This window comes from Heterodontus francisci, chromosome 15, assembly GCF_036365525.1.
Source record: "Heterodontus francisci isolate sHetFra1 chromosome 15, sHetFra1.hap1, whole genome shotgun sequence".
NCBI classification, from domain to species: domain Eukaryota; kingdom Metazoa; phylum Chordata; class Chondrichthyes; order Heterodontiformes; family Heterodontidae; genus Heterodontus; species Heterodontus francisci.
Window position 1 is genome coordinate 65,110,815 of NC_090385.1, and position 15,780 is coordinate 65,126,594.

Below are 15,780 nucleotides of genomic sequence, written 5' to 3' on the forward strand. Positions count from 1 at the left end.
CCATGGCAAAATAATCTGAAGATGCAGTGTGCTTACAAATAATTCTGTTAAAACTTTTCATGAAGACAGTACCATTTAAATAGCACTCTACTGAAAGAAAGAAATAAAAACTTAAAACATCAAGTAATGTTAGTAAGCAGAAAACATATAATGAGAGCATGCTTCAATTTCATTGACTATTTCATGACAACATAGAGCCAAAACTGCAAAAGTAGCTAAACGTTAAAAACAAATCCCTAGCAACTATTACAGGCTTTACTTTAACTACAGAAAACAGAACGCGGTCATGGATTTCAATGAACTCATCAGTGAAAACAGCACTCTGCAGGCTCTCTAGACGAATAGGAAGAGATTCTCACTGCGAACATATGAAAGCAGGAAGTTCATTTCAGGAATAGCCTGGATATGTAGAATTGTGTACTTATGTCTGACAGTTATAGAAATAGAGTGAACTCCATCATGTTTGCAGCTGAGAGTTCATGAATGTGAGAGCTCAGATCAGTGCTAAGGAAATTATGAGACAAGATAATCAGCTTAACTCAGCACAGATTAAAATGCTTCACATAAAAATCTATACAATTTACCTGTACTTTAAGATGATGTGATGCACCTGATTACAAAATATTCTTTTGCTGTTGTCATTTTCTAATTAAATGTGACAATGAATGTTCTTGGGAGTTTGTGAGGCTGAATTTCAACAGCTTTAACCCTGTAATTCACCTTTCTTTAGTTTTTTTAAGAAATAAACATTACATTTTGAAAAACACACCTTGCATAGCAGAAAATTTCCAAATTTTCAATGGTTTTACCCATCTGATCAAGCTGAATGGCATCTTCCCCCTCTAGTATCTTGTCTTTCCAGTTAACCTCTGTATTGCTCGGGGTCTGTCCCTAATATAGGATTAAAATCAAATGAGTGAAAAGTCAGAATTGACAGAAGAGCAACTACAATACCTAGGATTACTTTTAACATCCAGTAGCAAAGTTGTCTTATCTAAGATGCCTACATTTGAAGGCTTTCACTATCTGGTGTGGTTCACTGGTAATATGCTCAACTAATTCTTATTTTATTCAAAGTTAAGCAAAGCATTTCCAAACAAAAAGCAATCTAAATTACTCCATAATATTCAAGTGTAGATTTCCATGCCATAGTTTTAAAAATGAGGAATGAAAATTTGTTGATAAGCATTTTAGAACATTTTTACATTTTGATTATCAACGTCTAAATTGTAGGTTTCTTTTAGAAATGTCACAAATCAACCTTTTCACAGAAATTGTTAACTTTTCTCTCAGAATATTGAATGATTTCTTGCTGAAAAATATCAAGGGCATGTAGGATAATACATACAGCTTCTTAATAAAAGGAAATTTTTGTTTCAATGTGAATAACAAAAAGGTCAGAGGATATATACACACACACACACACACACACATTTAGTCATGGACAAAAGGAAGCATTATTGCTAAAAATACCAGCAATTTTTTGGTTTGGGCACATAGCCATTATTGTTGCATAGATGCATAATCATCTGGAGGTCATTCCTTCAAACTACCATTGCCATAAACTAAAATTAACTCCACTTGCCTATTTGTAATGCAAGGGATCCAATGACTTATTAAAGATGTTTGTCATTACACTAAAATAAACAAATTTTAAAAAGAATTCTTAAATGGATTTTTCATGTACTAAGTACACTGTAGTTTCTCTTGGAATAACTTTCCACCTGTTAATGTTGGCTTCATGGGACTCAAGCAGCCATTTTCAGGATGCTGCATAAAATTAACAGCAAGTGCAAGAACCAGTGTTTAAATAGCACCTTCAGCACAGTAAATCACCACAGTGCATTTCACAGGAACGTCAGAGAAAAGAATTGTCACCAGGCCAAAGGAGACACTAGGACAGGTGACAAAATCTAACATACACAACAATTTTTTTCTTTTAAGTTCATTTTGTACCATGAGCATATAGGGGACTATAATGTATTCTTTTCATAACTCCATACTTTCAACAGGAATGTAACTGTTTAACAGCCTGAATATTGCAAGACTAATGTGTGATAAGCCAGTACATGGCAACCAAATTATCTCATAAGAATCCCATTTTCTGCACCCACTAGAAACAGTCACAGGAATGCCAGAAGCTGGAAATTTTGATGTTAGCGCCATTCTAACTACGGCCAGTGTACTGTATTTTTAAAGATAGCAAGGAAAAGTTAACAATAATGGATTTGGTAGTTGCCAATGTCTTGCCCTATAGCCAAAAGTGCAATTATTTCAATTTTTTTTTTACACCCAAGCTTCCCCCTCCCTTAGGTGAGATATGAGAGAATTGGGTAACAGAACAATGCCCTATGAGCCAGCATCAGGCATATCCAGGACGGGCAGGGAATCAAATATAAAGTCAAACTCCAGTCTGCCCCAAAATTACATACTTTGTGAACTTTTTCCACTTCTTGTAACCATTCTTAAAAGTTGTGTGACACTACCAATTTAGCATTAATGTACACTCGATTGTTTACGTCCACATCTAGTTGGAACTGGGTTGACATTGCCCCAAATTTATTTCATGTACAATTTGTATAGTACCCCGTAAGTGAAAGAAAAAGAGGGCACTGAATGCGGACAGGAACTGACAAACCAAAAGCACAATTGAAGAGATAAATTTTTAAAAGAAGCTTTAAAGGAAGTGAGAAGTAGAAAGCTCCAGGTAGCAGTGATGTATTGACTGGAGGATCAGTGAAGCAGTATTTGATTAGCAGCAGTGCTCCAGAACAGTATCTAATTCAATCAAACTGTACCATTGTTTCAAAAGACATCAATGAACACAAGAATAGAAAAAGCAGGGGACAAGCAGCAAGCCAAAACTGGAACATATAGATTGAAACCACTGCTGAAGTAGAATCAGGCTTAGATGATTGAGGATTTGAAAGCAAAGACCTTGAAATCAATATCTAAGGGATAGAATGCACATGGAATTTGGAAATGGTGGAAATGATGAAAGCTCTAATACATTTAATAACATGGACTTCAAAGTTTTAGATCAACTGAAGTTTACCAGCTGTTAAGAGGCAGTCAGTGAGCAGGGCATTTGAAAGATGGTTGTAAAAATAAAGAAGGTATGACAGTGGTTCCTGTGACTGACGGCCAGAGATAGAAATAAGTGGGGACAGCTCTGAAGGTGCAGAAATGCCATTTTATCAACTGACTTGAAGTTTTGAAGAATCAGTACTAAAGGAGTATTTAATTTGAGCAATCGACAACACTACAGCATCCACGAACAACGCAGATATGAGATCAGTGACGAGCATGAAGATACAAGTGAAGTTTACCTTTGCTATGTTAATATCATGCAATAAAGCTACGAGATGAGGCAGCAAAATTACTGAGCAGAATGCTCCTTGCAGCATATTGGAGCCAAAGGGATTCATGGAATGAGTTCATGAGGTCAGAGCTCTATCAGCATTTTCCAAACCTGCGACCTCTACCTTCTACAAGGGTAGCAGGTGCATGGAAAACCTGTAAAAGCCTCTCCCAAGACACACATCAACACATCATCCTGACTTGAAAATATATCGCTAATCCTTCATGGTTGCCTGGAACTCCCTACCCAACAGCACTAAGTGTACCTACACCACACGGACTTCTGCGGTTAAGAAGGCAACTCACCACCACCTTGACGGGAATAAGGGATGAGCAATATATGCTAGTCGTGGCAGTGGCTCTCATCCCATGGACAAATAAAAACACAAATGCCACATTTCCTTCTCCTTTTTAGGAGGTACTTTGAACAGAAAGTGCGCAGAGATCTTTAAGACAATATCAACCTGAACTGCAATCAAACCCAGATCTCAGAAATACAACGGTGCAACAGATAGATTTTACCCTCCTGTATGATTTAAGTTACAATGAATCATGTGATGTTCTCTGACCAAGAGAACAGTGGCCTGCTTGGAAATGTTACATGTAGATCAGAAACTCACTAAGTTGTTGATCAAGAGAGCAGAACCACACCCTGTACTTACACAGAACAGCATGCTGGTATATTAAGACACCTGTGTGGATTCATTTTATGGCTAAGGTAGGTTTAAAGCATTAGCTGGAGAAAGGATAGCAAGAAATAGAATTGAGTAAAAATGTCGAGAAACAAAACTTCTATACAATTTTTGATCTTGGAAGAAAAAAATACCCAAAATCAGATTTCAGCTCAGTGCATTTCAAAGTCCCACAGAACCAGTGTACCTTTTTAATTAAATAAATAACAGAGAAAAACAGGAAATGTTCTCTCGTTGAGGTGGATAACTTTTTCTTTAAAAAAAAAATGAAGGAAAGTTTACACACGTTAGTAGCCAGAACTTACATCCTTGTTCACCTAATGCAAGAAATTTCACGTACTAAATTACATACGGCAAATATTTTTGTGTAAACTGCTAAATAAAACAGAACTCACTTTGCATTCTTCAATCCAAGACAGCAATCCAGAAAAGCTAAAACTGGCCCAGTTACCTCCATAATAATTCCTCCTGCATGGAATCAAAAAGTTGATTAACCACAACAATGTTTAAGGCACCAACTTTGAAAATTTTGTTCATATAATAGAAGCTTTAAAATCTAAGTTGCATTACTCCCACTGTAGGTTAACACAATATCTGTCATGTTGCTTTGTCAGCCTGAATGTAGTTTTCATCACACTATCAGATGCAGGAGGCCTGCTTGTTTCAAGCAGTACACAATGAGGTACTCCACTACATTAGCTACGAGTGTTAGACCAATTTAAACTGTGACAGTACATGGTGATATGCAATATCACTGCGGCACAGTGGCGCAGTGGTTAGCACCGCAGCCTCACAGCAGCAGGGACCCGGGTTCGATTCCGGGTACTGCCTGTGTGGAGTTTGCAAGTTCTCCCTGTGTCTGCGTGGGTTTTCTCCGGGTGCTCCGGTTTCCTCCCACAAGCCAGAAGACTTGCAGGTTGATAGGTAAATTGGCCATTATAAATTGTCACTAGTATAGGTAGATGGTAGGGAAATATAGGGATAGGTGGGGATGTTTGGTAGGAATATGGGATTAATGTAGGATTAGTATAAATGGGTGGTTAATGTTCGGCACAGACTCGGTGGGCCGAAGGGCCTGTTTCAGTGCTGTATCTCTAAAAAAATCTAATCTAATCTTGATGGTTGTAGTGGTGGTGGGGGGGGGGGGGCATCTGATCGCATGGGACTGGCCAGGCAAGCATGCTGGATTCAGTGGTAAAGTGGAAAGACACATCTCCTGATCCAGCAGTCCCTCGCCTCGGTTTAGCTGGCAAATTTCCAGAGGCCCTGAAATCCTAGCCAGCCAGGGCTAAATTTCAAATAGTGAATGATAATAATGCAAGTAGCCTCATTACAATAATCAAAGTGGCAACCCACCTCCTGGAAGCAGGTTGGATGCCTGCACCCCCGTCCTGCCACTCTTAAAACCAGAAGTAGATTGTTCGGGTTGGGATTCAGATTGTTACCACTTCAATTTCTCCCTTCACTCCCCTCCCCACACCCTGCCACTATCCAACCTAAATCCACCCATTTTTGGGGGTTAAAGCCCCCTTCAATGAGTCAGGATTAACCAAGTAATTTGCTTCAACCAAGCAAAGAGGAGGCACAGCAATGGTGTGAGAAAGTTAAATAACTATATGAAACAAAAAGATAAACATAAAAGCTGATGTGAAATATTCCACTCTTAATAATATGCATGCATTGTAGAAAAAAAACTTTCTGGGAGTAGGCAGAATGAAAATACACAAGATGACACCACTATACTTTTTATTTCCTATGCGTCTGAGAGAATTATTCTGAGTTCTCCTTTTACCCCTTCACCCTCAGTTTAGTAAAAATCCTTAGATACCCTGATTACATAATGAGATACATTATACAATTAGACATTTCATTAACTTTCGATTATTTTAGCTCTGACAATTACAAGTTCTTTTAGGATTTATTTTTTAGATTATACTATATACATTTAGTTTCTGCTAGAAATACCCTAAAAATTATGCTGTGAAAAGTCATAAACAGTAACTGAGTTACTCACTATATCAACAGATATGTTAACTTATTTAAAACAATTGATATAGCAGACAGATGAATTTGATGGGAATGTGCCAAGCGTTCATGCAAGAGCAGTGCATCTCCAGCTACATTCATGAAACTGGATTATTAGTACAACCTTCAAGGAGGAAACTAAATATTTTGGGATACCCCTCTTGAAAAACAGGAACAAAATCAAAAAATGGGAAGCTGGATATACAAATGGAAGCATGATCCAAAATTAATAAACTGCTTAAAAGGAAAGCTAACTCAAGAAAATGAAGAATCACATCCTCGGCTCCCAGATGAACAGCTTTGTATTTCTCAGTTAGTACATTTGAAAGGCAAATCAGATATCTCTTGATAAAAGACCTGTGCTAAGCTACAATGCAATTTTAGTAAGTCATAAATAGAGGATGCTTATTCACAACAGACAGATTTGTATAGCTTATAGGTGTGCTATATTTTCATATCAGCCTCGGTAGCACTCTTGCCTTGAAGTAAAAAAAGAGTTCAGCACATAATCCAGTCTGACACTTCAAAGCTGTACTGAGGGAGTGCCGCATTATAGGTGGTGCTGTCTTTCAGATGACATTAAATCATGGCCAAGTTGACATAAAAGATCCCTTGACACTGTTTGAAGAACAGGAACATTCTGCCCAGTACGTAGCCAATATTTATCCTTCAACGATCACTAAAAACATATTATCTTGTCATTATCTCATGTTTGTCTCCCAATGCTTGTGGGATAATGCTTACTTGCATCACTCAACAAAAGTCCAACTGGACCAGTGCAGTACTCAGAATGATACAGAAGGAGGCCATCTGTCCCATCGTGCCTGTGCCAGCTGCTTGATAGAACTATCCAATTCTTAGAAATCATAGAAACTTACAGCATAGGAGAACATTCAGCCAGTAGTGCCTATGCTGGCTCTTTGCAAGAGCAGTTGCGCTTAGTCCCACATCTGTTTTTTGATCGTAGCCCCTTAAGTTCCTCATCCTCAAATACTTGTCCAACTCCCTTTTAAAATTATTTAAGGAATCAGCTTCCACAAAGTTTTCAGGTAGAGCATTCCAGATCCCAACAGCCATAGGAAAAAAATTCTCAAAAAAATTTCAATTTATGATCTCTAGCTTTGATCCATTCACTGGAGGGAACAATCTTTCTCAATCGAATCTATCAAAACCCCTCATCATCTTGAAGATCACTTTGAGGTCACCTCTTAAGCTTCTTTGTTTCAAGGAGAATAGTCCCAACTTGTCCAATCTCTCAACAATGCACTCAGAAAAGCATAGTATGATTAGAACAAGTCAACATGGTTTTACTAAAGGGAAATCCTGTTTGACAAATTTATTAGAGGTTTTTGAGGATGTAACTAGTAGGGTAGATAAAGGGGAACCTGTATATGTCGTACAACCTGCATTTCCAAAAGGCATTCGAAAAGGTGCCACACAAAAGGTCCCAACAGACAAGATAGGAGTTGGGGGTAATATATTAGCATGGATAGATAATTGGTTAATGGACAGGAAGCAACGAGTAGGCATAAACGGGGCATTTTCAAGTTGGCAGGCAATAAAACGTGGAGTGCCGCAAGGATCAGTGCTGGGGCTCAGCTATTTACAAATTATATGAATGCCTTAGATGACAAGACAAAGTAATGCATCTACGTTTGCTGATGATACAAAGGTAGGTGGAAAGGTAAGTTGTGGGGAGGACAGAGGTGCTGCAAAGACATATAGACAGGTAAGTGAGTGGCAACAAGATGGCAGATGGAGTATAAAGTAGGGAAGTGTGAAGTTATTCACTTTGGTCATAAGGAAAGAAAAGCAGAATATTTTTTCAAAGGTGTGAAACTTGTAAGTGTCGAAGTTCAAAGAGACTTGGGTGTGCTTGTATGAGGAACCTAGAAAGTTAACATGCAGGTACAGCAAGCAATTAGGAAGGCAAATGGCATGTTGGCCTTCATTGCAAGGGGATTGGAGTATAGGAATAAGTATTGCTACAAGTGTACAGGGTTTTGGTGAGATCACATATGGAGTCGTGTGCAGTTTTGGTCCCCACATTTAAGAAAGCATATACTTGCATTGGAGGTGGTACAGCAAAGGTTCGCTAGATTGGTGCCTGGGATGAGGGGGGTTTGTCTTATGATGAGAGGCTTAGTAAATTGGGTCTATATTCTCTGGAGTTTGAAGATTGAGAGCTGATCTCATTGAAACATAAGATTTTCAAGGGGCTAAATAGGGTAGACACAGATTATTTACACTGGTCAGGGAATCTAAAACACAGTAGCATAGTCTCAGGATAAGGGGCCAATCATTTAGGACTGAGATGAGGAAAAATTACTTCACTTGAAGGATTGTGAATCTCTGGAATTCTCTACTCCTGAGGGTTGTGGATGCTCCATCGTTGAATATATTTAAGGATGGGATAGACAGATTTTTGGTCTCAGGGAATCAAGGGATATGGAAAGCAGACGGGAACGTGGAGTTAAATCCTAAGATCAGCCATGATCGTTTTGAATGGTGGAGCAGGTTTGATGGACCATATGGTCTACTCCTGCTCCGATTTCTTGTGTTCTCTCCTCATAACTGAAATCCCTCATCCCTGGTAATATCTGGTAAACCTCTTTACCCTTTCTAATGCATTTACATCTTTCCCGCAGTGTGATGCCCAGAACTATCCAAAATACTCCAGTTGAGGCCTAACCAGTGATTTATAAAGCTCGAGCACAAGCTCTTTTATATTTTATGCCTCCATTTATAGGCCCAAGTAACCTTTGTGCTTTTTTAACCACTGTATCAACTTATCCTGCCACCTTTAAGGATTTGTGTAATATGGACAACCAAGTCTCAGCCCCCATGAGCATTTTTCAAAATTGTCATTTATAGTGTACTGTCTTTCCATATTAGCTCTCCAAAAGTGCATCACTTCAGATTTCTCCACATTGAATTCCATCTGGCATGCTTCTGCCCATTTCAGCATCCTAGTTAGGACGCTATAACTATCAATACCATCTGCTCCATTGCCAAGTTTCATATCATCTGCAAACTTCATAATGCTGCTTTCCTACACTTGAGTCTAGGCTGTTTATAAAAGTTGAAATAGTAATCGGCCTAAAACTGACCCTTTGAGAATGCCACTGCAAACTGCCTCCCAGTCTGGAAAAATGTCCAAGCACCACCACCCTTGGGTTCCTGTTAATTTCGTATCCATAATTGTCACTTTCCTCTTAATTCCAAATGCTTCCAACTTCTTAATAAGCTCCAGATGACACTTTGTCAAATGCCTTCCAGAAGTTCATATACACAACATCTACTGCACTACCTTGATCAATGTGCTGTTACATCAAAGAATTCAAATTAGTCAGACATGATTTGCCTTTAACAAATCCTTGATTAACCCATGCCTTTCGAAAAGAAAAAGTTTTCTTCCCAGTAATGGTTTCCAATAACTTTCCCATTACCAATGTTAGGCTGATTGTCTTGTAGTTTCCTGGTTTATCTCTCTCCTCTTCCTTGAATAGTGGTATAACATTAGCAACCCCACAGTACTACTCCTGTACCCAATGATGATTGAAAGACTGTAACCAATTCCTCTGCTATTTCTACTGTTGCTTTCTTCAACAACCTAGGATGCATTCCATCTGGACCAGGTGACTTACCAACTTTCAGTAATGCTAATCTTTTTAATACATTTTCCCTATCTTTTGCAATCCAGTCAATAATTTCCCTCTCTTTTAGTGTAACTTTCACATCATTTGCTACCTTTGAGAATACAGATGCAAAGTACTTACTTACTTAATACTTTAGTAATGTCCTCAGCCTTTACACGAATATTTGCCTTTGGGTCCTTAAAAAGTTCAACTTCTTCCCCAGTTAACTGTTTATACTTAATGTTTATAAAAATGCTTTAGAGTTCACTTTGCTGTTGCCTGCAAATCTTCTCAACCTCTCTGCCTCCAATATTGATTTCAATTGTTTTCTGTACTGTCCATAACTTACCTGGTTATTAATGGAATCTTTCTCTGGCCATTTGCCATAAAGCTTCTTTTTCTGTTTTAAAGTTTACATCCTTGGTTGTCCAGGGTGAATTAGCTTTGGATGTTTTACCATTTTCCCTTCAAAAGGAATATGCCTAGTTTGTACCCAAACACACTTCCCTGAATGCCCTCCATTGCTCCATTACTGTTTTAATCTGTAATCACCTTTTCCAATCAACCTCTGTATGACTCTTCTTAAATCACTGAAATTAGTTCTTCCCTAGCAGAGCATTTTTACCTTTAATATTTTCTGGTCTCTTTCCATAATTACTCTAAACCAAATTATGTTGTGGTCCCACTCTCCTCTTTCCCCATATTGCTGTTATTTTTTTCCCCTTCAAGTAGTTATCCAATTTGTTTTTGATTGTTATCATTGAATCTGCTTCCACCATCCTTTCAGGCATATATTCTAGATTACAACGACTCACTGTGTAAAAATGTTTCCGCGTGTTACCTCTGGTTCTTTTGCCAATCAATTTATATTTATGTTCTCTGGTCAACAACCCTTCGATCACTGTAAATATTGCTCTATATTTCCTTTATGAAAACCATTCATGATTTTAAGCACCTCTGCCAAATCTCCTCTTAACCTCCCCTGCTCCAAGAAGAACAGGCCCCAGTTTCTGCATATAACCGACATCCCTCATTCCTGGTACCATGCTCGGAAATTTCTTCTGCACCCTCTCTTTGGTCTTGATATACTCCTAAAAAGTGTGGTACCCAGAATTGAACACAATACTCTATAAAATACTTATTAAATCTTAGTTAAAGGTCTAGCACAACTTCCTTTCTTTTGTACTCTCTTCCTCGATTAATAAAACCAAGGATCTCCTATGTATTTTTACCATTTCAACCTGTCATGTTCAAAGATTTATGCACATACTCCCCTCGGTGTCTCTGCTCCTGCACCAACTTTAACATTGTGCCATCTAGTTCATATTGCCTCTCCTCATTCGCTCCATGAAAATATTTCCCTTCATATGTTTTGGCGTGACATTTCCTCTGCCACGTATCTTCCCATTTTACCAGTCTATGTCCTCCTGTTGTCCGTTACCATTTGCCTCATTGTTTACGCATTTCCAAGTTTCACAACATCTGTGCACTTGGAAACTGTGCCCTGTATACCAAAGTCCAGTTCATAACTATACATCAAAAAAAGCAGTGGTCCTGACCCGCTCAGAAATACCATTGTTTTTCAGGCTGGAGGTATGTCTACAATAGTTAACCGCTACGCTCTACTTTCTGTCCCTTAAAACAATATTTTGTTCATGCTGCTACTGACCGATTGATCACATGGTCTTTAATTTTGCGGAATAAGTTTATTAAATGGTACTTTGTTTATACCTTCTGAAAGTCCATATACACAACACAACCCTCATCAACCCTCTCTGTTACTTCAAAGAACTTGATCAAATCAGTCAAAAAATTTGCTTTCAACAAATCCATGCTGACTTTCATTTATTAGCCTATACAGTTCCAAAAGTTTCCCCACCACTCCTCCTTCTTAGGCAGTACCTCAGGAACAAGGATGACTTTCTTCCACTCCAGGGTTGAGAGCCCTTAGGTGGCTGAGTAGTCCAATTCTGGATCCGCACACTCTACCACAGGTGGGGCAGGTGGTGTTTGGCGAGTTAAGTGAATGGGATGCTCAAATTTCCGAATGCTCCTTTCGCTGCTTGCACTTGGTCACTGCTAGGGCATGTCGGAATTGTTTGACTGGCTGGCACCTTCGCGAATGCTTCTTCTCCATTTTGGGTGGTCTCAAGCAAAAGATTCCCATGAATCAATGGAGGTGGCATTGATTTTCAAGGAGACTTTAAGAACATCCTTGTAATGTTTCCTCTGCCCTCCTATTAGCCTCTTGCCGTGACAGAGCTGGGAGCAGCCGCTTGTTTTGGGAGTCTTGTGTCAAGCATGTGGACAATGTGGCCCACCCAACGCAGTTGACTAACCATGACCAGTGTCTCGATACAGGGGACATTGGTCTGCTAGAGGACACAGCGCCTGTCCTGCCACTGAATTTGCAGGATCTTGCGGTAGCACCGCTGGTGATATCTCTCCAGGGCTTTGAGATGTCTGCTGTACAGTGTCCATGTTGCCGATGCATACAAGAGGGCAGGTAACACTGTTGCCCTTATGACCATGAGCTTGGTGCCAGGTTTGAGATCTTTGTCATCAAACACTCTTTTCCTCAGATGACGGAAGGCTGCACTGGAACACTGAAGGCGATGCCTAGTTTCATCGTCGATGTCTGCCCTTGCTGAGAGGAAGCTCCCAAGATATGAGAAGTGATCCACGTTGTCCAGTGGTTTGCTGTGGATCTTGATAGTCAGGGGGCAGTGTTGCGCTCCAGAAGATGGCTGGTAGAGGACCTTTGTCTTCTGGATATTTAGCTTAAGGCCCATTCTTTCATATGCCACCATGAATGCATTGACAAGGGTTTGAAGCTCAGCCTCTGAGCCCACGCATACACAAGCGTGGTCAGCAAACTGCAGCTCGATGACAGAGGTTAGAGTGGCCTTGGTTCTGGACTAGAGGCAACATAGGTTAAACAGTTTCCCACTGGTCCTGTAGAGTAAGTCTACTCCTGCAGGGAGCCTCAAGATGAGGTGGAGCGTTACAGCGAGAAAGATGGAAAAAAAGAGCATTGGTGTGATGACAGTCTTGCTTGACCCCAGTTTGCACTCGGATTCGATCAGTGGCAGATCAGTTTGCAAGGATTACAGCTTGCATGTCGTTGACATGCCACAACATGCGTGGCTTCTTCAGCGCAATCAAGACCATTTACAGTCCAAGTATCCAAGGACCTACCCCAATGAAAGCAAAGAATGGAGTGGCGCTGATCAAGGACAGAGAGGCAGTCACACTCATTGGAAGGAGCACTTATAAGATCTCCTTAATAGTGACTCAGTCCTCGAAGCCAGCCACGACCTCAGCACAACCCCAGCCCAAGACTGAAAAGGTCATCCGACAGCTAAAAAATAAGGCTGCCGGCTGAGACGGAATTCCCGCTGAAATTCTAAAATAGGGCAGAGAGGCACTCTCGATACAAATACATGGTCCCATTTCCCTCATCTGGAAGGAGAGGATGCCAGGGGGATCTCCGAGACGCCATAACTGTGACCATCTTCAAAAAAGATGACAGGACTCACTGTAGTGACTACAGTGCCCGGCACAGGGAAGGTCATCACAAAAGTCCTTCTCAACTGCCTCCTCCCAGTGGCTGAAGAGCTCCGACCAGAATCACAACATGGATTCAGTCCATCAAGAGACAGAAAAATGCAGGGAGCACAGCACCTTTATACATGCCCTTCTTTGACCTCACAAAGGCCTTCGAATCTATCAACGGGAGGGATTATGGAACATCTTCCTCAAATTTGGCTGCCCAAAGAAATTCATCACCATCCTCTGCCCATCACGAAGGTTGGGCTGATTGGTCTGCAGTTGCTGGCTTTATCCCTCCCCTTTATTTTTTGAACAGAGATACAATATTTTTAATCCTCCAATCCTTTGGCACCACCTCCATATCCAAGGAGGATAGATAGATTTGGGCCAGAACTTATACAATTTCATCCATAGTTCCCTCAATAACCTACGGTGCATCCCATCCAGACCAAGTGACTTAGCTGCTTTGAGGACTGCCAAACTTTTAAGCTCATCCTCTTGAACTATTTTTTTTTTCCTATCCAAAATCACTATTGTCTCCTCCTTCATGCTACATTGGCAGCATCCTTTTCTCTAGTGAAGACAGAAAACAATCAGCACCTCATCATGCCCTCTGCCTACACAAAGATCTCCTATTTGGCCACATGCTTTCCTTTGACAACATTTTTACCATTCATGTTGTTAATAAGACTTGTACATTCCCTTTAATGTTAGTGTGAATCTATTCACAGGCTCTTCTTGTCCCTCTTGTTCCCTTTTTTAGATCTCTTCTGTACTTTCTATACTGAGCTTGGCTCTCTACTGTATGATCCATACAATTGTTAGAAGCCTCCTTTTAACCTCTATACCTTTAGTCATCCTAGGAGCTCTAGTTCTGAATGCCCTTCCGTTCCCCCTCATGGGAATGCATCTACTCTATAATTGAACCATCTCCCCTTTGAAGACCTCCCATTATTCAACTACTGTTTTACCTACCACTTTTGATTCCAATCCAGCTGGGATGGATCCCATTTCAACTCACCGAAGCTGGCCCTCGAGTCACACATTTTTACGCTTGATTGTACCTAATCTTCTTCCATAATTATTCCAAACCTGATAATCTTTGGATCGCTGTTCCCCAAATGCTCTCCCACTGAAACATGCTCCACTTGCCCCACTTCAGTCCCCTGAACCTCGATCCAACAGTGCTTCCTTCTTCATTGGGCCAGAAACACAATGATCAAGAAATCTCTCTTGTACACATTTCCAGAACTCCTCCCATCCTTGTAATTGATACTATCCCTGTCTATAATAGGATAATTGAAGTTAGCCATTATCATCACTCTGTCGCTCTTGCATGTTTCCTGCAATTTTACTTCGCCATCTCCTTGCAAATATTTTGCAGCCTATTAGTACACACCCACTGGTGTAATAGCTCCTCTATTGTTTTTTGTTTCTACCCAAATTTTTACCAAGATGTTTGGCCTCTCAACTACATTAACCCTCTCCAATGCCATAACAGTTTCTTTGATCAATACTGACACTCCTCTCCTTTTTCCTCCCCTACCTTTCCTGAATCCTTGTAGTCAGGAATACTAAGCTCCCAATAATCCACTTCTTTGAGACAGGTCTTTTCTTGTCACTATATCATAACCCCATGTGGCAACTTGTGCCTGCAACTCTCAAAACTTATTTATTTAGGTACGGGTTAAGGAGATACACAGTTGCTTGCACAGTTCACATGGGTCCCACGTCGTGCCCATTCTCCATTCTTTCAAGGAGCGTACCACAATTATATGAAAAAGTTGGAAAGGTCGACGTTACAAGTGCAGTTAATGTAATTGAAGAATATCTATCAGTACCAGCTTCAGAAAGAGTGGACATTTTCTTCTGAAACTTCCCAACTATGTTGACTTGTCCTTCAAATAAAACAATGCTCTTCCCCCAGTTGAATCATCTCCTGTTACAGTCAGACATTTTTCAGCTTTTCTGAAGCATTTCAAAGTATAAAATCTTTTCCACCGTCAGTAATAGCAAATCAAACAGGTGAGCCTTCAGAGCACCTTGACATACCCTTGTACTATAATAGACAATATTGTCTTGACAAAGTAAACTCTACTGAACGTAAAGCAACTGAAACGTCACACTTGTTAAAGTTAATTATTAGTGCCAGAGAGGTTGTTTGGCTGTAATTAAGACTCACTCCATTAAAAGTTTACTTAAACTGGAAGAATCAAGTGCCAAATTTTTCTAGTGAGCTTAATGTGTATACAGTCAAATAAGTACAGCAATTTTTGCTGTAAGGTTCATCTTTTAAACTATTAATTTTAAACACTTTCTAATTCTCACAGAATTAAGAATTTTAGTGACAGGTGAAATTTGGTACAAAATATTTTCAGGCATTAATATATGAAAACCATGTGCAACAAATGGGCCAGATTTTGTGGTAAAATAATGGTGAGATGCTCACCATTATTGAAGTGTAAATCAAACATCCACTTCCTGCGACTGCAGATGTGCAGTTAACACGGAAG

The 15,780-nt window shown here is 39.9% G+C and overlaps 1 protein-coding gene across 2 annotated transcripts in view; it reads right to left on the minus strand.

The window, feature by feature from the left end:
• chm (CHM Rab escort protein) overlaps positions 1–15,780 on the minus strand; it is a 152,473-nt gene that overhangs the window by 106,384 nt on the left and 30,309 nt on the right. For both annotated transcript variants that reach the window (XM_068047686.1, XM_068047685.1), the window contains exons 3-4: positions 4,448–4,520; positions 770–891 (exon numbers count right to left, since the gene is read on the minus strand). In XM_068047686.1, the coding sequence (XP_067903787.1) occupies positions 770–891; positions 4,448–4,520 (195 nt within the window). The remainder of the gene's footprint in view (positions 1–769; positions 892–4,447; positions 4,521–15,780) is intronic.